Genomic DNA, 23,846 nt, shown 5'->3' with positions numbered 1-23,846 from the left:
TTATATTTAATTGTTGGTGGAAAGATATCAAATCAGATTAGTACTTGAGAAAGAGATGGAAGAAAAATGGACTAGTAGGTTGTAGTTAAGTCACTTAATCCCTTTCGGATTCAATTTTATGTCTGTAAAACCGAACTATGTGGACTCTCACTGTTAACATCCTTTTGTGCTTTGAAATTTTAAGACCATATGAAAGACTACTGAAAGGCTATGAGAACAAATAAAACTTTATGGTATTTATGCAGATCAGTGCATTCTTTAAAGCCATACCAAAGAATTGTAAAGGGTACTCTGGGGATAACTTTGAAATTATTACTAAAAGAGCAGTAATGATTAATATATGCATTACTTTTAACAATTAAACGTTTCTTTAAATACTCAAAAGGAGATAAAATTTAAGGAAAGACAATGAGAATCTTATGTTTAATTTTTGCAGAGATTAAATATCAAAACTCACCATATGTTTCAGACATCTGGAACAAACCAGAAGCAAATCCTAAGAAAGTCATGGGTTTATGTCATATTGACAGCAGCCAAAACATCTTATTATTTCCCTAGACAATTGAACAGTTTTTTGGTGGGCTAGTCAAATACCATTGTCAATCACTATCTATAGAAATGGAGTCAAACCAAAACCAAAAAAATATTCAAAAACTCCCATGAAAAAAAGCATAGGATGTACGTCCCTTGAATTGATACACTGTGATCATATGCATGCTTGATTCCAAAATGAGAAGATAATTCCATGTCATTTTTAAAAATAGCCTACTTAACCTAATGCAATATAACTAATAGATACTATGTTATTTGTCAATTATACCTCAATAGAGAAAGAAAAAAAGAAAAAGAAAAGATGGAACAAAGAAAACAAGACTTGAGTTCCTATTGAAAGTATAAAATGCAGAGAAATAAAAATAGAGATAGATGTCCCAACACACCAAAAAGTACACATAAAGTAATTGCTGTGTTAACGCTTACTGCCATTAAATATTTTTAAAGATGTGTTGAGTTTTTTAATTGATTTTAGAGAGAGGGGAAGGAAGAGGGGTAGGGAGATAGAAACATTGATGACAGAGAAACATTGATCACCTGCCTCCTGCAAGCCCTCTACTGGGGACCAAGCAACCCTGGCACATGCCCCGACCGGGAATCAAACTGGCAACCTCTTGGTTCATGGGTCGAAGCTCAACCACTGAGCCACCCTGGCTGGGCAACATGTTGAATTTTTTAAACTATGAGTAAACTATGGGTTAGATGATTTTAAGTAAAGCCTATTGGTGCTCTAAGTGAAACACATGAATTAAAAAGAAAACATGTCAAAAATAATCATGAAATATATCCTTAAAGAGATTTTCATCTCAGATTATAAATATTAGAGCTCTTGAAATTTGAATATTAACAGTTCTACAACAGTATTTCAAAAGCAATTATTTAGACTGTACAGCATATAATTCAGAAATATAAAAATTTCAAATATTACAGAATTCAAAACCTGCTTAAAATGGTTTTCAAAACACAATTCTAAGATCTCAGAAATATGAATCTTTTTTAAAAATATATTTTTATTTATTTCAGAGAGGAATGGAGAGGGAGAGAGAGATAGAAACATCAATGATGAGAATCATTGATCGGCTGCCTCCTGCACGCCCTCTACTGGGGATCAAACCAGCAACCCAGGCATGTGCCCTTGACTGGAATCAAACCCAGAACCTTTTAGTCCGCAGGCTGATACTCTATCCACAGAGCAAACCGGCTAGGGCAGAAATATGCATCTTAATGTTAGTTCTATTGATGTGTATTGAAAACAAATGAATATATGGTAAGTTTCATTTATTCTGTATTTATACTTTCTGTTCCTACTTGCTATCAGTAGGATATAAACTTTCAAATGCATGAGCTCTGCCAGATAAGAGATATAGGCAGGCCAAAACCGGTTTGGCTCAGTGGATAGAACGTCGGCCTGCAGACTGAAAGGTCCCAGGCTCAATTCCGGTCAAGGGCATGTACCAGGGTTGCTGGCACATCCCCAGTGGGAGATGTGCAGGAGGCAGCTGATCGATGTTTCTCTCTCATCGATGTTTCTAACTCTCTATCTCTCTCCCTTCCTCTCTGTAAAAAATCAATATATTAAAAAAAAGAGATATAGGCAGGTCTTTTGCATATCATCTTTTATATAAATATGTATTTTAGAATGAATGATTATAAGATTTTTGTCCATGTAACCTTTATCCTTATTATATAACAATCACAAGACAAATTATTTAAAATACAATTTAGATCACAAATGAAGAACTATAAAATATTAACAGCAAAACTTTGTATAAAGAAGATTTATGTAATAAGCATCATTTAAAACACTTAAATATAAGGTGACTTATGTGAATTCCTCATGCCCAGATACATTTCAGTGAGGTTAGAAGGCAGAGTTTGTTTGACTTTTTAGAAGAAAATAACTACCTGCCAACTGGTGTGTAAAGTTGAGCCACACAATTAATATCTAGCTCTATGTTCTTGTTTCCAGTTGGAATGGCTACAACCTAAGTGACTTTCCAGCTGCCAAAATTTATTTTATGAAATCATGTTAAAATGAATAAAAATTTTAAGTGTTTAATACGTGCAAAGAAAGACAAAAATGATAAAAAAAAAAATCCTATTTGATTAAACCATAAACATCCTACTTTGCAAAAGAAAACAGAAAAGAAGATTAGAAGGAAATACAAAAACACACATAATCACACCTACTTAAGAAAAATTAAGATTTTATATGAGATAGAAAAGAACAAATGGAATATACCAAAACGTTGCTCTTAATTATTTTTAAAGTAAGTTCAGCCAATCAGTAGAGGTTTCATAATTTTGGGTACATAAGAGATCCTCTAGATGCACTACAAAAGCTTTCCTTTAAGTTACAATAGAAATCATATGTAAAGTTACAGAAAATAAGTTTTATTTATTAACAACGTATTTTTAAACGTCTTCTCAAAGCCACATCAAATTAATAAATTTAGAAAGGGCGTGATAAAAGCCTAACATATTCCTATGTTTTCAAAAATAACAAAGACTTTTGCATGCATAATCTTCTGAAATTATTCAATTTACTTTAGGACTTTAAAAAATAATTATAGCACAAAAACTAACCTTACATAGGGTACAGGGTCATTCTGAATCATATTAAGGAGCCACTGCAGTTCTTCATAACTCCTGTCCACTGAAAATAAAAATAAAGAAATATATTTGTTGCAATTATAACCAATTAAACAAGTGACAGGCAAGGAGTTCACACTTAGTATTAGGACTCTTCCTTGGCTGGATTTAAATCAGAGTCAAAAGCTGCAGACAACTTCTTTACATTTTTTCCCCATGTAATAGACCACTTCGTAAATTTTATAAGTACTGTGCTCTATGTAGCCAAAACATAAAACAGGGCCAAGCGTATATTTTTCACTATAGCTCAAATCAATGGCAAATACAACATAAAGCAAATTAAAATTTATTGAGCCCTAAATTAGCCCTAAATTATAATTTAGTGAGCCCTAAACTCTAAATGGACAGAATGTACTTAAATAAAATCGTGTTTCTAGAAGCGTAAATCAAATTATAGAGAAGACTGATGCTCAATGGTATCTCAACTATATTATTTTTTTAAAATAGTGAACTGTTTTTGCCCAAGTGGTTTCTTTCATCTAAGACTAAAGAGCAGCCTTAACTTTTCAACATCACATAAAAAGTAACTACAAAAAAAAGTGCTGTAACTATATTAACCAATAAAATGACTCATTAGCTATTCCCATTCACCTTTCCAACAAGTTTTGCTATTATGACTTGAAAAGCTTTATTTTAATAATTTTATTTCTAATAGTTTCCATTTTCAAATGATCTTCAATTCATGGATCACATTTAGACACCTCTCAATAGCTCAGTTCAATTTCACTGACACCCTGTCACAGTATTCTATTACTTCTTGGATTATTTCTTTTCTGCCACCTGCTCCTTTCTTCATGACTTACCTTTCATTTCTTTATATTTCTCCTCTGTATTTCTGAAAATGTTTTGACTCTGTAGTTTTCTCTTAATTATTTTTGGCCTTATTTTCCCCCAACTTTATAAGCCTTGCTTAATCCCTGTACTGAAGCTCCTGATGATGTCTCTTGCTCTATTTTCAGATACAAATCTGAGATAGGAGCATGATGTCGCCTTGAATCCTTATATAGTTAAAAATTTACAAAAATCTCCTATTTCTTAAAATAACTCATAATTAAAAATATAAGAATGGTATACTGACTTCTTGGAAAGACCAAAGATATCTACTTATAATTTTATTCTTTTCCCTCACTTACTAATTCTTATAAGAATTCTACATTGACCACAAAATCAGTGAATTAAGAATTTAAAGTTAAAATTGTATTTTACATAATAAGAAAACCGCAATATCTACAACTGACTTTAAATAGTAAACATTTCTTTCTAAAATGATATGAACAAATATTTCTAAAGCATTACCTTTAGTATAATCAACAACTGCTTCCAGAGCTGCTATCCTAATGTCCACAAAGTGGCCATATTCTGCGTAGGATTTAAAAAGAGTTGGATCGCTCGGAACATGACCATTCTTCTGAAGCACTCGTATGGCTCTCAAACAACTAGGGAAATAGTATTTACAGTGAAATTCTTTTGTTAAAGTAGTCTGAATCAAATTTGTTTGCTAGGCATTAGAAATTTATCTATCTGTAACAGTGAACTAAAAAAATTGACCTGATTTGAATCCACCTTTAATTGCATAACATTAAGTTTTTGCAACAATCATAACAGTTTTAAACATCTAAATCCTATGAAAGGAAAATAAATTTTAAAGCTTATTTGTAAATCCAATTTCAGGTATTAATATACTTATTATTTTCACCATAAGTTTTAGTAGTTTTATAGTTTAATAAATAATAAATGTGAAAGGTTAAATTGTTCACAATATTTGAAACAGTGAATCAACTCTTTTTAGCAAACTCCTAAGGAAATAGAACTTTTTGATAATTATATACAAAAAAGTTGAAAAAAGCAAAAGGTCATCTTAAAAGAGTCTAATAGAAAAATGCTATTATATCCAATGAGATAAAATATTTTGCAGACATAAAAATAATGCTTTTGAAGAATTCCTGATGACATGAGAAAGTATTTGATATAAGCAGAATGCAAAAATTATATATACAATATATGTCCAGTAATTAAACATTTATATTGTTACAAGAGGAAAAACATTAGAAGGCTACTCTCCAAAACAGTATAGTAATAATTTATCTGTGGATGATAGAACCATAGGATTTTAATCTTCTCCTTTATCTTTACTGTATTTCCCAGTTTTCTATAATGAAAATAAATTTGCTTGTAATTATAAAACAAATAACTTTAAAGCATAAAGAAAATGTAAAGAATTATCATACCTCACAGTGATGGTGTGTCTATAACTTGGAAGAAGTTTTTCCATATTCAAAAACCTGGTGATTTCTTCAAGAATGAGTCGCACATCTGGATTTAAATTATCTAAAGTTCGAACTTCATTATTCACACTGACTGCAGGTGTAACAGAGTTGGCAAGGGCATCAATCATTTCTGCACGATAATAGTTATCTGAAAACTAAGCCAAAAAAATTATTATATAAAGATAAAATTCACGCTTCTATTAAAAAATTAATAAAATAAAATATTTACAACCTAAGACCATAATTTATCTAAAAACATAAATTGGTAAGTACTCAACTCTGTGTTTTGCACAGAGTCACACATAGAAAAAAAAAGTGAGATTCATAACTAGTAATATAGTAGTTAACACAATAAATACTTACTATATGAAAGGCACTCTTATAGTAACCTAGCCAGATTTCTCTAAAAGGAAAACCAAAGTCCATAAATCCTGCTGGTAATACAGAGCTTCAAATCAGCTCCTTAGTGCTTTCCTCTCACATATAAACATGTAACCAAAGATCACCAGATATTTCAGAAAAGTATCAACATAAAAAAGACCAGAACAAACAAAGGGGAAAACGCAACTTGAAGGAAATAGAGTATTCAAAGGGGAAAAACATGCAGGTGGAAAAAAATCCTAAACTATCATTAATATTGTCTGAGAAATAACCAAAGAGATGCCTCCCAATAGTAAAACATTTTAAAAAGAAATATGCAGAGAATCAGGATCAAAATTAAACTGAAATATTAAGTTTTTTTTAAAAACTAAAGTTTTTGAGCAGAAGTAAACTGAGAAAAAATAGGAAGGGAAGCATAAGGAAATTGGAGGGTTGGTGTAGAAGACATAGCACAGGAATAATAGGAGTTTCTAGCAAAAACAGAGAAAATGGAAGAGGAAACCATAAAAATCTAATTCCTAAACCCATATCGCAGTCAATTCTCAGAGAAACAATTTACTGAAAGGCAATCTGGGTGTGACTTGATTTAAACTCAGGAAATCAGATACTCTAGCCTGGGAATCTGAACATGGAGCAAGTGAGTTAATTCTACCACAAACTGCCAAGGACGGAAGAGGAATACCTACCCCCTTTTGACTTACATTGTGGAGGCAGAACCTCACATGGTTACACATGACAATAGAGTCCCTAAAGAGTCCTATGTTCAGATACTGAGCAGAAAAAAGAATATGGCACACAACAACAAATAAACAGAACCAAGTGTACACTATGGGAAAAGTTTTGTTTTCAAACCACTTACAGATTGTTTTCTTCAAGTATTTTTATATTCATTGTTACCTCTGGGAACTCCTTTGCCCACAAAGCCCATTTATTTAACCACTATTTCTGACTTAAGTGTTTAGATCACAGAATGAACCCACAAATTAAAAATGAGGAGGGGGGTGTAGGTAAAGCAGGAAAACCAAAAGACTTTAAATTTATCCCTCAGACCCAGGTGATCGGTGTTTCTCTCTCATCAATGTTTCTAACTCTCTATCCCTCTCCCTTCCTCTCTGTAAAAAATCAATACAATATATTTTAAAAAAATAATAAAAATAAATAAATTTATCCCTCAGACCACATACTAGAATCCTAATTGGACAAGCTAGATTATCTGGTAACAAGTAAGGTGAAATAACTTGAACCATCATGGCATCCAGTAGCTTTTTGATAAATAAATGAATAAACACACATGATGGTTTTTAAAAAATCAAATTATCAATGAACAAATTATCCCAAAAGGGAACTGTTTTCTAGTAAAATAAAAAAGGAGCAAAAATAAAGTTGGGTTGTCAGACTTTACCAAAACAAGTTTTAAATGGCTCTCCAAAATCTGAGGCACTGCTATCTCCACATTACAACAGGTATGAGGATCATTTAAAAACCAACTAATCTTGGTTTTCATCCACTGGTTATTGTAATAAATCATGTTTACATGCTTCTAATGCTAGAAATTTCAAGTACCAGGGAGTCAACAATGATTTCACAGTCTAAATATTTCTTTAAAAACAAAATATCACTGGATAGTTTTATAATAATCATTAAGATTTCTTACCTTATTTTTTCTGTTGTCATTGTACTTGATTAAGTCTAAAATAAACGTTAAGACTTCTTTGGGACAAAGGTTGTGAACATCTCTCAATAGAGCCATTGCAACTGGCATAGTCTACAAAAAATAATATTTTTAAGTATTATAACTCAATTCATTACTATAATTTATTGAATTCAGTGCATGTTAAAAAAGGGCTATTTTAGTGCAGACACAGGTTTCTGGATGGAGCCTAAACCCCCCGTAACTCCCAGCCCTTCCCACTAAGAACATGTGCCAAACATTCTAACAAAAGAGCTGAGCAGGAAACCAAGGGAGCTGAGTAACTGGATGCACTCTCTAGCCCATATGCCTCTGTCTTCATCTGTCAGAGGAAATATACGTCATGTAAATGATATACTCAGCTCTGGGTTTTACAGTCGGAAAGGTATGGGTTTTAACATTAGATAAACCATTGTTCAACTCCTACTCTACTGCCTACTAAGATGGGTTATTTTAGCGAGCTGCTTACTAAAAAGCCTCACAACCACACAACTATTTTCAGGATTAAATGAAATAGCGACTGAGGCATATAGTTCAATCATCAGTCTGAGAAGACATTGATTCTCCAATACCACCCCATCTCAGCTTAAGGAAAAAGGTAAATTATCTGAAATCCAGCCTAACATTCTCCTTCTCAAATTTTCACAGGCAACTTTTCTAAGAAGGTGGAAGCCTGGCTCACACAGTAAAAATAAATAAATCAATAATAAAATAAAATAACTGGATGCCACCGACTTCTCTGATCATACCACTATAGGCTTTCCCCAAACTGTCCTGAATCTGTTTTACTGACGAAATTCACTATAAATAATATATTATGACTTCCACTCTTAGCAGGTCTCTCAATGTTTCCAAGTAATCCTTTTACTTTTCCCTCTATCATATATAATGCTTAACATCTCCTTCAACAGCTATCATTTCACTTACTTTTTAAAAAACATTTTTTAAAGATATGTTTTTATTGATTTCAGAAACAGGCAGAGGGAGGGAGAGAGAGATAGAAACATCAATGATGAGAATCATTGATCAGCCTTCTCCTGCACATCCCCAACTAGGGATTGAGCCAGACACGGAATCGAACCGTGACTCCTTAATTCATGGTTGGCAATCAACCACTGAACCACACCAACCTGGCTCATTTCACTTACTTTTAATCTGCTTTCCACCTGCCTCAGAAAAGAGGGAGCTTCTTACCTTTTCTTAAATTAACCTCCCAACTGTGTCCCACACCTTAACACCTTCAGAATTCTCTCCATCTCTCTAATATTTACTGGCTCCCACTGAATATTTCATCCCTCTATCCAAAATAAACCAAACCCATAATGTCCTTTACTCAGGCCTGCTTTATCCTCAACATGTCTCCATTCTCATACTCTTCACCCCCAAACCAAGAAAGATCTTTCTATTGCAACTTCACTTTTCCTTCTAATCCAATCTAGTTCATCTAATCTCTGCCTTCATTATTAAATTACTCAAAAAATTTTACAAATGATTTCCAAATTGCCCAAATGTTGACCACTCTGCTATCCTCACATTCCCTCCCAAAACAGTGACTCCATCACATCCCCACTTTCTAAATTATCATTTATAAAAGACTTACTGTGTGATAAATATAATTTAAAACATTTTATATGCTTGATCTTAATTAATTCTAAAAAAGATAAATTTTACAATTGAGTAGACTGAGGCTTAGAGGGTCAAGGAACTTGTCCACAGGCAAACTGTCAGTGAGTAACAGGGCTGGGACTGACGCTAGTGTGGTGTGCTGCTTGTCTCTTACTCAGATATACTGTCCACATCCTAGGGCTTACCCATTCCTCCATCCTCAACGTAACCAGCCCCAAATTCAAACTATCCATTTCTATTTATTTTAGTATTAATGTGGATTTTGAGTTACTTTCCACCGCTCATAAAATCAATGAGCAATCACTTAATTAAAATTTTGGAAAAAAATTTAGAAACAAAAAGAACAAAGGCAAAACCTTTTAGAATAAAGTAAACACATCTATTATTTGAATGGTCTCCAAGTTAAACTGAGATATACAGATAGTGGCATAAAACAATCATAGGAAATTTGGAAAGTAAACTGTACCTTTTGTAGAAAATAACTTTGAAAGCTCATAAAGTTGTTTGTTTTCACAATGTTTGGACAAGTTTTACAACAAAACATTCTAGTAAAGAGTGACTTCATGGCTGGTGGTCCTGTCCATGTGCTCACCATTGAATTTGCAATCTGCAAATAATTAGAAAACAAAGTAATTTCCATCACCACAGCAAACATATTTTTAAATAAATAAAACAGCTTTCCCAAAGTTAGCAATGCAATTGGATTAGTTTTTAATAACTTCAATTCTTAGAAATTTAATACATTTTAGCCTTCCATTATCATTTCTAAGAAAATACACAAACTTACCCCCCAAATTCTTATGTACACACCAACCACTGATCCACACTGGCCAGGGCAGAATTCTATTTTTTTTAATATGCAGTATTCAATCTTGTTTTCTTTCTACTGTATGTAATCTCACCTTCGCAAGGCAGAAGCAAGCTGACATTCTTACTCGGTAGAAACACTGCTCTTGTTCTAGAATGTCAGTGAGGGCAAGCCGCGATGCTGGTGTGGGGAACTTTTCCAAGGCCAAGATGGACTCTTGCTGTGCAACCACATCCCTCTCGTAGCGGAGCTGGTACTGCCACATGAAATCCGCTTGCTCAAATTCTACTTTCCTCAGGACTGACATATCGGGGTCTATCCTTATCCACAGCAAAGGGGAATCGGCACTGAAAGAATACACAACTTTCCTTTTTATTTACTTTTTAATTTTACATATTCATAAAATAGAAACAAAGCATTTATTAATCAGATTCTCTTCTACATGCAGTATTCAAGTCTTCCTGGAGTTTAATGTATCCATTTTTTAAAAATCACATTGACAGCTTTCCCATTATGTTTAACTTCAACACAATATCTATACCAATCATGTTGAAAAGATCTCCAAGGATAGTAAGACAGTTAGCTGTCACAAAGAAATTCCACCTGAAATTATTAATTTGGGACTTTGATTTGTGATTAAATAATGTAAAAAGGGGAATAAGAACAAGTTTTTTCATTTCACTTCCTGTCGCCAAATAATTGACTATGGCTTTAAGGGCCACCCCTTACTAGAAATCAATCTGTGACTAAGAAATGAATTATTTTACTAAGTTATTTGTTTAACTAACTTTTAGTATTTTATTTTTTTAAAATGCTAGACTCATAATGACCTTTTTCAAACAGTAAGTTATAAAGTCATAGTTTGGAAATTCATCCAATACCACTGATTGCTTACTATAGCCAAGGCATGTGATATGGAAAAAATATAAAAACAGTATATAAACAGCAGTGATATTTGGCAACCAAGTTAGTAAATAACTGATGTTTTATAAAAAAATATGCAGGCACAATATGGATGGATAAAAAGTTTAAAATTTTAAAATAATGATATTTAAATTGTGTTTTGCAAGCACAGAGATCCTTAAAGTACCCTGAAGCCTTGTCCAAAGACATAGAATCAATACCACCTGAGAACTCATTAAGAATGTAAACACTCAGAACCCACTAACACAGCGCTCAGTCAGAAACTGCATTTCCAGAAGATCCCCAGAAGTGTTGACATGCATGTTATAGCTTGAGAAGCACTGGTCTCAAGGCCAGCAAGAGAGCAAGGAAGCTGAGGAAACCAAGAATGTGCCCACCTCACCACCACCCTGTATTTCCCCAGGCTAGATTTACTTTCCCCTCTTTCATTATTTTTTTAATTTTATTTTTAAAATTAAATTTATTGGGATAACATCCTATCTAATAAAAGACAAAAGGGGTAATTAACCGTACCTTGGCTATGCTTCCCATTGGCTAATCAGGGCGATATGCAAATTAACTGCCAACAAAGATGGCGGCCGGAAGCCACGCAGCTGAAGTGAACATGAGGCTTGCTTGCTCCAGTGATGGAGGAAGCCAAGATTCCCCGCCTGCCGCGGCCCGTCTCTGAGCCCGAAAGCAACAATGTTTCAATTATAGAAGCTAAACAAACCCCAGATACCTGCTTTCAGCCAGCCTCGGCCTCAGAGCTGGGAGCACCAGTGACGGCAACAATGTTTCAATTATAGAAAGTAAATAAATCCCAGAATAAAAAAGAAAAAGAAAAAAGGAGAGGCTGGGAGCTTCAGTCGCTGGCCAGCCTGAAAACGGCCCTCAGCCCCTCACCCAAACTGGCCAGGCACCCCAGTGGGGACCCCCACCCTAAAGGGGGTGTGACCAGCTGCAAACAACCATCAGCCCCTCACCCAGGCTGGCCAGGCACACCAGCGGGGACCCCAACCCTGATTCGGGACACCCTTCAGGGCAAACCAGCCGGCCCCCACCCGTGCACCAGGCCTCTATCCTATATAGTAAAAGGGTAATATGCAAACTGACCCTAACAGCAGAAAGACTGGGAATAACTGGTCACTATGACACACACTGACCACCAGGGGGAAGACGCTCAATGCAGGAGCTGCCTTCTGGTGGTCAGTGCACTCCCACATGGGGGAGCTCTGCTCAGCCACAAGCCAGGCTGATGGCTGCCAGTATAGCGGTGGTGGTGGGAGCCTCTCCCGCCTCCTCAGCAGCGCTAAGGATGTCCGACTGCAGCGTAGGCCTGCTCCCTGCTGCCAAGTGGACATCCCCCGAGGGTTGCCGGGCTGCCAGAGGGATGTCTGATTGTCATCCTAGGCCCACTCCCCCAGGGAGCAGGCCTAAACCAGCAGGTGGTCATCCCCCGAGGGGTCCCAGACTGCGAGAGGGCACAGGCCAGCCTGAGGGATCCCCCGACCCCCAAGTGCACAAATTTTTATGCACCGGGCCTCTAGTTGGTTAATAACATAAGTTTCACTACCTAGTCTAATCTCCTTCTTGACCCCCTTTACCCTCTTCATCCTTGTCCCCTCTAGTAATGACCATATTGATTGTGTCTATGAGTTTGTTTTGTTTGTTCACTTGTTACTTTTTGTTTTATATCTCATGAGTGAAATCATATGACTCTTGTCCTTTTTCACCTGATTTATTTCACTTAGCATGATACTCTCAAGATCCTTCCATATTGACACAAATGGCAATATTTCATCTTTTTTTATGGCTGAGAAGTATCCCACTGTATATGATTTTACCTAAGATTTGTTTTAGCATAAGGTTCCATTGCCTTTCAAAAGTTTTCAAAGCACTAGTTTCAGGACATTTATATACTTTAAAATATATATAACAAGACAAATGAGGATGCAGAAAACATATCCTTAAACTTAAGTAACTAACTTACTCCATTGCAGAAAGATCCATATCAACTTCCTCTCCATTCATCAGTGGAATTTTCTTCTTCTTATTCCTACATTTAAGAAAAATTAAGTTTGAAATTGTGACATTTCCAGTTCTGAGAAGAGATAAAGAGCAGCCAAAAATCAAGGATTTCATGGAACATTGAAAGATAGCCTAAGGAAGAAGGAATAGTAAATGTAATGGAATTTAATCCCAACAAAACTGATTTTGAAGCTGAAGGAATGAAGTAAATGAAATTGAGATGTCACTGTGATCAAAGTTTAATGAAAAGAAGAAATATAATTAAATGTCAACTTTAAACATATTCCCAAGAACTGGTAGCTACAGTTTTACGTAGAAAAGATAAGAAAGCTATCAATAAAGAAATCCTTTGCTTAAAATTTTTTTTAAAAAAAGAAAGAAAAGAAAATGCAGCACTGGCTGGTGTGGTTTAGTTGGTTGAGTGCCATCCCATGCACCGCAAGGTCAGTTGATTCCCCTTTAGGGCACATGCCCAGGTTGTGGGTTCAATCTCCAGTGGAGATGTGTATGGGAGGCAACTGATTGATGTCAAAGGTAGAGAGCATAAAAAGAAAGAGGGCTTGGCCGGTATGGCTCAATGATTGAGCATTGACCTGTGGACCAGGAGGTCATAATTCAATTCCCAGTCAGGGTACATGCCTGGGTTGTGGGCTCGATCCTCTGGCATGCAAGAGGCAGCAGATCAATGTTTTTCTCTCATCATTGATATTTCTCTCTCTCTCTCTCTCTCTCTCTCTCTCTCTCTCTCTCTCTCTCTCTCTCCCTCCCTCCCTCCCTCCCTCCCTCTCTGAAATAAAAAAAAAACAAACCACACATTTTTTTAAAAAGGGGGAAATTTCCATTTGAACTAAGAAAGAATTTTCAGAGAAAGAATAATTACAGATTCAAGGAAATGATTGGGGGAAATTCCTGAATCAAGTTCCCTGAAAGCTGTCAAAATCAACTGACACGCTCACGTCTGAGATGACCTAAATGTAGACATGAGTATAGACTTCTGTTCCTGGAATTTTGATATTATTACACATTACTACAGCAAAGCACAAAAGTATGCTCATCTTTCACTGTTCAGAGTACATGCTACTGGCCGAGTTTAAAAAAAATAAAGAAAAATACATTAAATAAAACATGAACTGTTGGACATCTCTAAGTAAACTGGTATTGTGCCTTTGAGACAGTAAGATTGTTCTGTAAGGGCATGGTGATGCAGGGACAGGGGAGAAAGCCACATGGTGTAGACGATGTAGGGGCTTTCATGACATATGTATTCAGCTCCTTCCCTTTTACCCAATGATCATTTCCCCAATATTTTCTCTAGATATTAATCCATTGAAACTAATACGAATAAAACTAAGCAATTTATCTTGAATTTTTCCTTGCTCCAAAAACTCAAACTTCTATTCCACCTCCTCCTGTCCCTACAAAAATAAGGATTCTCAAACCTAAATTGGAAAATTAATTATTTAATTCTAAGGTAAAAAAAATGTTGTCAAAAAGAAAAAGCAAATAAAGAATGTTTGGTAATACTAACTTGAAGTAAAATGGCGGGGCGGGGGGGGGGGGAGATACTAGATAACATGTTCTCTACCTAAAAAATATGTACACATTAGGATTTTTATTTTGGCATTTTAATCTGTGAAACTTACAATTTAATTATAAACTTCAACTTATAAGTATGATTCAATGCCTACCTTCTGCTTTTGGAATGGCAGGGTATATCATGTTTAAGGCTGTTTTCTTCAATTTGCAATGTATGATTGAAGGATCCATCTAACTCCTGCACTGTCACTTTAAGTGGTCCCTTTAAATTAAAGAAACATAATGTTCATAGATAGTGCTAGAAAAATACCAATATGTACTATTACATGTGTAGGTATATGTATCAAAATATAAAATAATACTATCCAATATGTGTATCTGAAGACCAAGAAAAGCAATTAGTGCCAGAGGGGAGAATCTGTATCCCCTGAAATCTCCATTATTTTAATCTGTCTTCCATTCAGCAACACTTGGTTTTTGATCAATTTCATTCTTTGTAAACAAAATCACATTATGAAACTTCGAATCAGATCCCCACTCAAAAGCCCTTCCGATATTGTAACTGGGGAGGAAGTAATACAAAGGTAATTTTAGAAAAAAAACTTACCACATATTTCTGAGTTCCAGGTGATGTATAATCTTGTTTTATTTCCAATTCCAAGACATTTCGTTTTCTATTAAATGCAAAACTTCCATAAAATTTTACCACACCACTCTGGTCTCTGAAGAATCGTAAAGGAATTTTTGCATACTAAAATGAATATGTACTAAACAAATTATTCACTGTGGTAATAATTTTCAAATGCATTACCACCAGTTCAAAGCTTGAGAGCATGATTCGTTGTAAAGCAGGTGGTAAAGTATTCAGAATTCTTGTGGAAAATGTTTCCCCAGATTTAAACAGAATTTCTGAAACATTAAGAAATTTGTGTTTTGAAAGAAGTAAAACCACTCTACTGGGTTGCTAATATAATCAATGAGAAAATGTAAAAACTAAAAAGTTCCAAGATACTACTCAAGTTGTGCCAACTTCTAACCATATCCATAAGTCACCAGAACATTGCATCTTACAAGTAACTGTACAGGCCTGTCTGAATTATTTTTTTTTTTTTGATTAAATCTTTATTGTTCAGATTATTACATTTGTTCCTTTTTTTTTCCCCCATAACTCCCCTCCTCCCAGTTCCTGCCCCACCCTCCGCCCTCACTCCCCACCCACTGTCCTCATCCATAGGTGCACGATTTTTGTCCAGTCTCTTCCCACATCTCCCACACCCCTTTCCCCCCCAAGAATAGTCAGTCCATTCCCTTTCTATGTCCCTGATTCTATTATAATCAACAGTTCATTCTGTTCATCAGATTATTTATTCACTTGATTCTTAGATTCACTTGTTGATAGATGCATATTTGTTGTTCATAATGTGTATCTTTACCTTTTTCTTCCTCTTCCTCTTCTTAAAGGATACCTTTCAGCATTTCATATAATCCTGCTTTGGTGGTGATGAACTCCTTTAGCTTTTCCTTATCTGTGAAGCTCTTTATCTGACCTTCAATTCTGAATGATAGCTTTGCTGGATAAAGTAATCTTGGTTGTAGGTTCTTGGTATTCATCACTTTGAATATTTCTTGCCACTCCCTTCTGGCCTGCAAAGTTTCTGTTGAGAAATCAGCTGACAGTCGTATGGGTATTCCCTTGTAGGTAACTGAGTTTCTTTCTCTTGCTGTTTTTAAGATTCTCTCTTTATCTTTTGCTCTTGGCATTTTAATGATGATGTGTCTTGGTGTGGTCCTCTTTGGATTCCTTTTGTTTGGGGTTCTCCGCGCTTCTTGGACCTGTAAGTCCATTTCTTTCACCAGGTGGGGGAAGTTTTCTGTCATTATTTCTTCAAATAGGTTTTCAATATCTTGCTCTCTCTCATCTTCTGGCACCCCTATAATTCTGATGTTGGTACGCTTGAAGCTGTCCCAGAGGCTCCTTACACTATCCTCGCATTTTTGGATTCTTTTTTCATTTTGCTTTTCCGGTTGGATGTTTTTTGCTTCCTCGCATTTCAAATCATTGACTTGATTCTTGCACTCCTCTGGTCTGCTGTCGGGCGTCTGTATAATATTCGTTATTTCAGTCCGTGTGTGCTTAATTTCTAGTTGGTTCCCCAATATAAGATCGAGGGTCTTATTAGTTTTCGTGTAGATCTCATTAAGTTTATCGGCAGCTTCTAAACAGTTCTTGAGAGACCTTAAAAGTGTGGTTCTGAACTCTATTTCTTCCATTGACAATTTTGTCCTGTTTCTTTGTCTCCGCATTTTGTTATGCTTCCTTGGTGCACCCCCTAGTGGTCTTTGTTCGCAGTCTTATAGATAAATCTTGATTGTTGTAGCTAATTCCAGGGAGGGTTTGACCTCCAGGCCAAGTGGCTATGAGAATCAGCTGTGTCAGCAGTGAGAGAACTTCTGTCCTCTAGGGAGGTGCTAATCTAGCCTTTGCCTGAGGCTATCTGGCAAATGCCTCTGTGCAGGGCTTGGGCGGGGAGGGTCGCACAGGATCAACAGGGTGGGCCGGAGAGAGCAGTTATGGCGGCTCTCAGTCCTGTCCCCAGGGGCTCTGCCTCTCTGAGTCCCAGCACCCGCTGCAAAGCTCAGAGAGAAAGCTGCACTCGCTCTGACCGAAGCCAGACAGTCCACTTCTCCCGTTTGAGCCTGGGTCCCTAAAGACTCGCCTGTATCTGGTGCTCAGAGTCTGCGACTCCCTCCCGATTGAAAACAACAACCGCGCCCTCCGCCGCCAGCCCGCTCCGCGCACTCCGCACCTCAGAATTTGACTTCAGCACTGCGCCTCCTCTGAGTGTCCGTGTGCGTTTCTCTTTCCTCCTAGTTGTAGGACTTCCACTCAGCCAGCGTTCCTGTGTTTCTGGGTGATGTCCGTTCCGTGTTTTAGTTTCACTTTTGAAGTAGTTGTTCAAAGCAGCAAACTCCGGCGTTAACCTATGCCGCCATCTTGGTTTCTCCCTGTCTGAATTATTTACCTCCCCTCCCATCAAGCCTGTTGCTGTACTCACACTAAAAACTACTTCAAAATATACCAAATTTTACAAATAGTACAGATGTGTGCATGAGAGAGAGAGAGAGAGAGGTATGATTTATAGTTCCTGGTTATTTTTACTATTCTTTAGAAATACAGTTTTTATCTCTCCTTTCATCCCCCAAATCTCTCCTCTTCCTCCCTCCCCTCACATATACAATCTTCTCCCCCTGCCCCCACCACCACTTGTTGAACTGCTATTTAAAAGGATACACCCACTGCTTTATTAAAGGCTGAATGTCTTTGCCAGAGACATTTGAGATGGATTTCAAAAACCCAAACGTGGAAACCAACATTTGACTCCACATATGGGACTGGAACTTCTGAGATGAAGCAGTACTAGCCAAACTTAGCAGTTTATTGAAAACCTGTAAGGATAAAAGTATCATTTAGTAACATAATATACATTGCTTTCAATTATCTACGAAACTACTTTGCAACAGAACTTTATTACAGTCAATTATAGAAGACAGCAATTTCACATCTTACTCTATACATTGTTCTAGTTAAAGACTATCAATAGAAGTTATGCAAAGAATTAAACAGCCAGAATAAAAACCATTTTTCTTTTAAATAAAATTGAATTTTAATGTCTTGGCCAACACTGAATATTGTTTTTAAGATTCATAATAATATATAATATCTATAACTTGTTATACTATGAGCTTTACATAGAAACTAAACATTACTTAAGAAGTTGAGAACACTCAATAGGTTTTATAGTACTCCAAAAAGCTAAATGGCTCTTGATGGACCACCTTTCATTTAATATCTGTGTTCTTTACTCTAAAGGCAAGCTGAAGAACAGAAGCATTAAAGAAACTTAATTTTAGGGCAAACTTTAAAAGTTTTTTTAAAAAGATTACTAAAAAGTTATTTTTTACTTACCTCTAAGAATGTTATTAATGAGGAAAAAATACATTTTTTTCCTCATTATAATACATCTGGTTTCTACTTCCTCAACTACTATCTATCTATGTAATAGAGGAATATGCAAATTAGCCTGGACACCGTAATATCACGACCGGACAGCAGGCACCTGAGGCTTTATGGCACCTGGCCAGGGTGAGGGACCTCAGGCTGTGCTCCTTGCCCGGCGGGGCTTGACGGTGGACCTCAGGCCGCACCCCCACCCCAGCACCAGGCCAGGAGACCTCAGGCCGTGGGGCTTATACAAAACCATATGTATAAATTGGTTTTACTTTCATCCTCACATTCTAATTTTATCTTAACAAAATCCTGCACTAAGTTTGAAGTATTGATACCCATTCTATATCTGAGGAAATAAACAAAAAGCATAGGTCTAAGTGGGCTAACAGCTAACAACTAATAGAACTCCACCTCATAAACCCAGATACCCTGACCCTATTTACAGAATAGTATTCATATTATACACATACAGATCTTTCTTTATAATTGGTCAATTCTTAACTTTGATACTTACTTGTAGCATAAATTCCATACTGATCCTATTTTCAATCAATCTCATTACAAGGTGAGCTTTACACTGGAACATAGTGTAGTACTCCCAAGACAGCGTATGTGGATGCTTTATTGAAAAGTATAGATGGGATGCCGGACTAAACAAATAAACAGATTTACTTAACATAACAATTTTAAATATTTAGTAAACAGCACATTTCATGGCCACATCAAGATAACAAACATAAAAATCCTTGGGAATACCTTAGTATGAGAGCAACAAAGACTAGGATACATACACTCACAAAAAAATTTTAAGCCTGGCCTGTGTGGCTCATGGTTGAGTGTCCACCTATGATCCATGAGCTAAGTGTTTGATTCCTGGTCAGGGCACATGCCCGGGTTATGGGCTCAATCCCATGCAGGAGGCAGCCGATCAATGATTCTCTCTCATCATTGATGTTTCTGTCTCTCTTTCCTTCTCCCTTCCTCTCTGAAATCAATAAAAAATATTTTTAAAAATTCAAGATGAACTGCATATCTAAAACAAAAACAATTATAAAAGTACAAAAATAAAAAAAAGGAAAACATTTATTTTCATAATTTAGGGGTGGAAAAAATCTTATATATATATATATATATATATATATATATATATATATATATATATATATATTTACTGATTTCAGAGAGAAGTGAGAGATAGAAACATCAATGACAGAAAATTATTGATCAGCTGCCTCCTGCACACCCCTCATGGGATCAAGCCTACAAACCAGTAAATGCCCTGACCAGGAATCGAACCATGACCTCCTGGTTCATAGGTTGATGCTCAACCACTGAGCCACGCCAGCCGGGTGGGAAAAATCTTCCAAAAGAAAAACATAAAATCCAGAGGACAGTAAGACCAGATTGACTAAGTAAAAATTTAAGAGATCAGGAGTAAATGCAAAGAAAGGTACAGTCTAGTAGAATTATTGAATACTATTTTGTAAATGTCATATATCTACACTAATAAAAGAGAAAAATGGTAATTGCCGTACGACGCTACCCTTTTCACTGGCTAATCAGGGCTATATGCAAATTAACTGCCAACTAAGATTGGCAGTTAACTGCCAACAAGATGGCGGTTAATTTGCATATGTAGGCACAATGCAGGGAGGCAAAAGGGAAAGCAGGAAGAAGCCCCCTGCCACTGACAGTGATCGGAAACCCAGGGGGGAGCTAAGAGCTGGGGGGCAGGGCAAAGGCGGCCCTGGGGCCACCTTTGCCCTGCCCCCCAGCCATGATCGGAGAATCAGGCGCCTTTGCCGCCCTGGCCAGTGATAGCAGGAAGTAGGGGTGGAGCCAGCGATGGGAGCTGGACACGGTCGAAGCTGGCAGTCCCAGGAGCTAGGGGTCCCTTGCCTGGGCCTAAAGCGAAGCCCACGATTGTGGGGCCGCTGCAGCTGCGGGTCCCCGCTGCCCGGGCCGGACGCCTCAGCCAGAGGCGTCAGGCCTGGGCAGGGGCGGAGCTTGCAACCGCGGGGAGCTGGGGGTCCCCTGCCTAGGCCTGACACCTCTGCCGGAGGCCTCAGGCCTGGTCAAGGGGCCGATCCGGTGATTGGTGATCGGAGGGTGATGAGGGTCAACTCCTCTGGCCGAGGCATCAGGCCTGGGTGGGGGGCGGAGCTAGGGATTGGGGGGATATGATGGTCCCCTTGCCCAGGCCTGAAGCCTGGGTCAGAGGCGTCAGGCTTCGGCGGGGGGTGGAGCAAGCGATCAGAGGGAGATGGGGGTCCCCTGCCCAGGCATGATTCCTGGGCCAGAGGCCTCAGGCCTGGGCGGGGGCCAGAGCCAGTGATCGGGGGGAGATGGAGGTCCCCTGTCCAAGCCTGACACCTCTGGCGGAGGCATCAGGCCTGGGCAAGGGGCCGATCAGGCGATCGGAGGGTGATGGGGGTCTATGCCTCTGGCCGAGGCATCAGGCCTGGGCAAGGGGCTGATCCTGCGATTGGAGGGTGATGGGGGTCAACGCCTGAGGGCTCCCAGTATGTGAGAGGGGGCAGGCTGGGCTGAGGGACACTCCCCCCCCCACACACACACACACAGTGCACGAATTTCGTGCACAGGGTCCCTAGTACATAAATAAAGGCAAAAAAATTAAAGGCTTCAAATATATTTGAAAGACAATATAGCAAATTTATAATCGTGGTTATATCTCCACGGAGAGGTTTTGTAGGAGTGAGGGGTGATAAAAAAACGGGGCGGGGGGGGTGGCTAAAAAGGATCTTTATGTTTTACTCCACATACTTTTACACTGTCCTGTTTTACATTTCTTAAAAGAGAATGTATTCATGTGCTGCTTTTATATGCACATTTTTAAAATTAAACATACAACAAGAACTAAATAAATGGGCAAAACCAAGGTATTTTCACACAATGGGAATGCTCTAATTATATACTGGGAAACAGCCATATGGCAGGCAGCCAAGAGAAGAAAGTGAAAGAATTAATGAGTGAATGTACACTATGTATGAAGATTTATCTCAAATAATTTCACAACCAACCTGGTTAAGATAGATTATGAATCATCACTGTCACTTTACACATTAAAACACACACACACACACACACACACTTTCTCTGCAACAATATGCAAAATTTTCTTAGATCACCAACAATGATAAAAAAAAAATCCAAGTTTGTCTTCAAAATTTCTATGCTTTTCCACTGACTTAATCTTGTCTCAGTGACCATAACAAAAAAGGGTTCCTGGTTATACAATTTCAAGTTTCTTAACTTTTGTTGTGTTTTCAGGCACTTGGGCAGTTTGGTTAATTCTATGGGCCCCATATAAGAAACGAGTTCAAAATGGACAAAATAAAATTTACAGAATTATAAAGAAAACCAATTATAGTGAAATGCTCAAAATATAAAAAAATTATGATATACCAATATGTGAGTGAGCTTATCAATGCATTAAATAATAAGATCTAGCAGTGGTCTACTCTAGTAATTTTGAGTTATAAGTGCAAAGAATATCTCAAATTAGCGGCTAACAATTATAATGTGACAGGAAAATATCTTGTAGGCAAAGTCACAGCATTGTCTATTGCCTACCTTCATAATTAAAGAAAATGTAAAATTTCACTTTATGGTTAGTGAAAAAATTTAAAAATTCCCATCCAATTCAATTCAAATAATTATTAGTGTTTCCATTATTTTAAAACTTCTGACACACAAGGATGGGAGAACCAAGATGGCGGCATAGGTTAACGCCGGAGTTTGCTGCTTTGAACAACTACTTCAAAAGTGAAACCAAAAAACGGAAGGGACATCACCCAGAACCACAGGAACGCTGGCTGAGTGGAAGTCCTACAACTAGGAGGAAAGAGAAACGCACACGGACACTCAGAGGAGGCGCAGTGCTGAAGTCAAATTCTGAGGTGCGGAGTGCGCGGAGCGGGCTGGCGGCGGAGGGCGCGGTTGTTGTTTACAATCGGGATGGAGTCGCAGACTCTGAGCACCAGATCCGGGCGAATCTTTAGGGACCCAGACTCAAACAGGAGAAGCGGGACTGTCTGGCTTCGGTCAGAGCGAGTGCAGCTTTCTCTCCCAGCTTTGCAGCGGGTGCTGGGACTCAGAGAGGCAGAGCCCCTGGGGACAGGACTGAGAGCCGCCATAACTGCTCTCTCCGGCCCACCCTGTTGATCCTGTGCGACCCGCCCCGCCCAAGCCCTGCACAGAGGCATTTGCCAGATAGCCTCAGGCAAAGGCTAGATTAGCACCTCCCTAGAGGACAGAAGTTCTCTCACTGCTGACACAGCTGATTCTCATAGCCACTTGGCCTGGAGGTCAAACCCTCCCTGGAATTAGCTTCAACAATCAAGATTTAACTATAAGACTGCGAACAAAGACCACTAGGGGGTGCACCAAGGAAGCATAACAAAATGCGGAGACAAAGAAACAGGACAAAATTGTCAATGGAAGAAATAGAGTTCAGAACCACACTTTTAAGGTCTCTCAAGAACTGTTTAGAAGCTGCCGATAAACTTAATGAGATCTACACGAAAACTAATAAGACCCTCGATCTTATATTGGGGAACCAACTAGAAATTAAGCACACACGGACTGAAATAACGAATATTATACAGACGCCCGACAGCAGACCAGAGGAGCGCAAGAATCAAGTCAATGATTTGAAATGCGAGGAAGCAAAAAACATCCAACCGGAAAAGCAAAATGAAAAAAGAATCCAAAAATGCGAGGATAGTGTAAGGAGCCTCTGGGACAGCTTCAAGCGTACCAACATCAGAATTATAGGGGTGCCAGAAGATGAGAGAGAGCAAGATATTGAAAACCTATTTGAAGAAATAATGACAGAAAACTTCCCCCACCTGGTGAAAGAAATGGACTTACAGGTCCAAGAAGCGCGGAGAACCCCAAACAAAAGGAATCCAAAGAGGACCACACCAAGACACATCATCATTAAAATGCCAAGAGCAAAAGATAAAGAGAGAATCTTAAAAACAGCAAGAGAAAGAAACTCAGTTACCTACAAGGGAATACCCATACGACTGTCAGCTGATTTCTCAACAGAAACTTTGCAGGCCAGAAGGGAGTGGCAAGAAATATTCAAAGTGATGAATACCAAGAACCTACAACCAAGATTACTTTATCCAGCAAAGCTATCATTCAGAATTGAAGGTCAGATAAAGAGCTTCACAGATAAGGAAAAGCTAAAGGAGTTCATCACCACCAAAGCAGGATTATATGAAATGCTGAAAGGTATCCTTTAAGAAGAGGAAGAGGAAGAAAAAGGTAAAGATACACATTATGAACAACAAATATGCATCTATCAACAAGTGAATCTAAGAATCAAGTGAATAAATAATCTGATGAACAGAATGAACTGTT

At 37.7% G+C, this 23,846-nt stretch overlaps 1 protein-coding gene across 9 annotated transcripts in view; it reads right to left on the bottom strand.

Annotated features, from left to right (window-relative positions):
* Window positions 1-23,846, bottom strand: part of TAF2 (TATA-box binding protein associated factor 2) — a 77,662-nt gene that overhangs the window by 18,885 nt on the left and 34,931 nt on the right. For all 9 annotated transcript variants that reach the window (XM_059671829.1, XM_059671830.1, XM_059671832.1 and 6 more), the window contains 11 exons: window positions 18,970-19,105; window positions 17,739-17,893; window positions 15,054-15,168; window positions 14,599-14,708; window positions 12,873-12,938; window positions 10,071-10,323; window positions 9,635-9,775; window positions 7,507-7,617; window positions 5,433-5,626; window positions 4,501-4,640; window positions 3,139-3,208 (listed from right to left, as the gene is read on the bottom strand). In XM_059671829.1, the coding sequence (XP_059527812.1) occupies window positions 3,139-3,208; window positions 4,501-4,640; window positions 5,433-5,626; window positions 7,507-7,617; window positions 9,635-9,775; window positions 10,071-10,323; window positions 12,873-12,938; window positions 14,599-14,708; window positions 15,054-15,168; window positions 17,739-17,893; window positions 18,970-19,105 (1,491 nt within the window). The remainder of the gene's footprint in view (window positions 1-3,138; window positions 3,209-4,500; window positions 4,641-5,432; window positions 5,627-7,506; window positions 7,618-9,634; window positions 9,776-10,070; window positions 10,324-12,872; window positions 12,939-14,598; window positions 14,709-15,053; window positions 15,169-17,738; window positions 17,894-18,969; window positions 19,106-23,846) is intronic.

This window comes from Myotis daubentonii, chromosome 17 (assembly GCF_963259705.1).
Source record: "Myotis daubentonii chromosome 17, mMyoDau2.1, whole genome shotgun sequence".
In the NCBI taxonomy this organism is placed as follows: Eukaryota; Metazoa; Chordata; class Mammalia; order Chiroptera; family Vespertilionidae; genus Myotis; species Myotis daubentonii.
The sequence above is the reverse complement of the archived record's forward strand: the minus strand, read 5'-3'. Positions and strand labels throughout refer to the sequence as shown.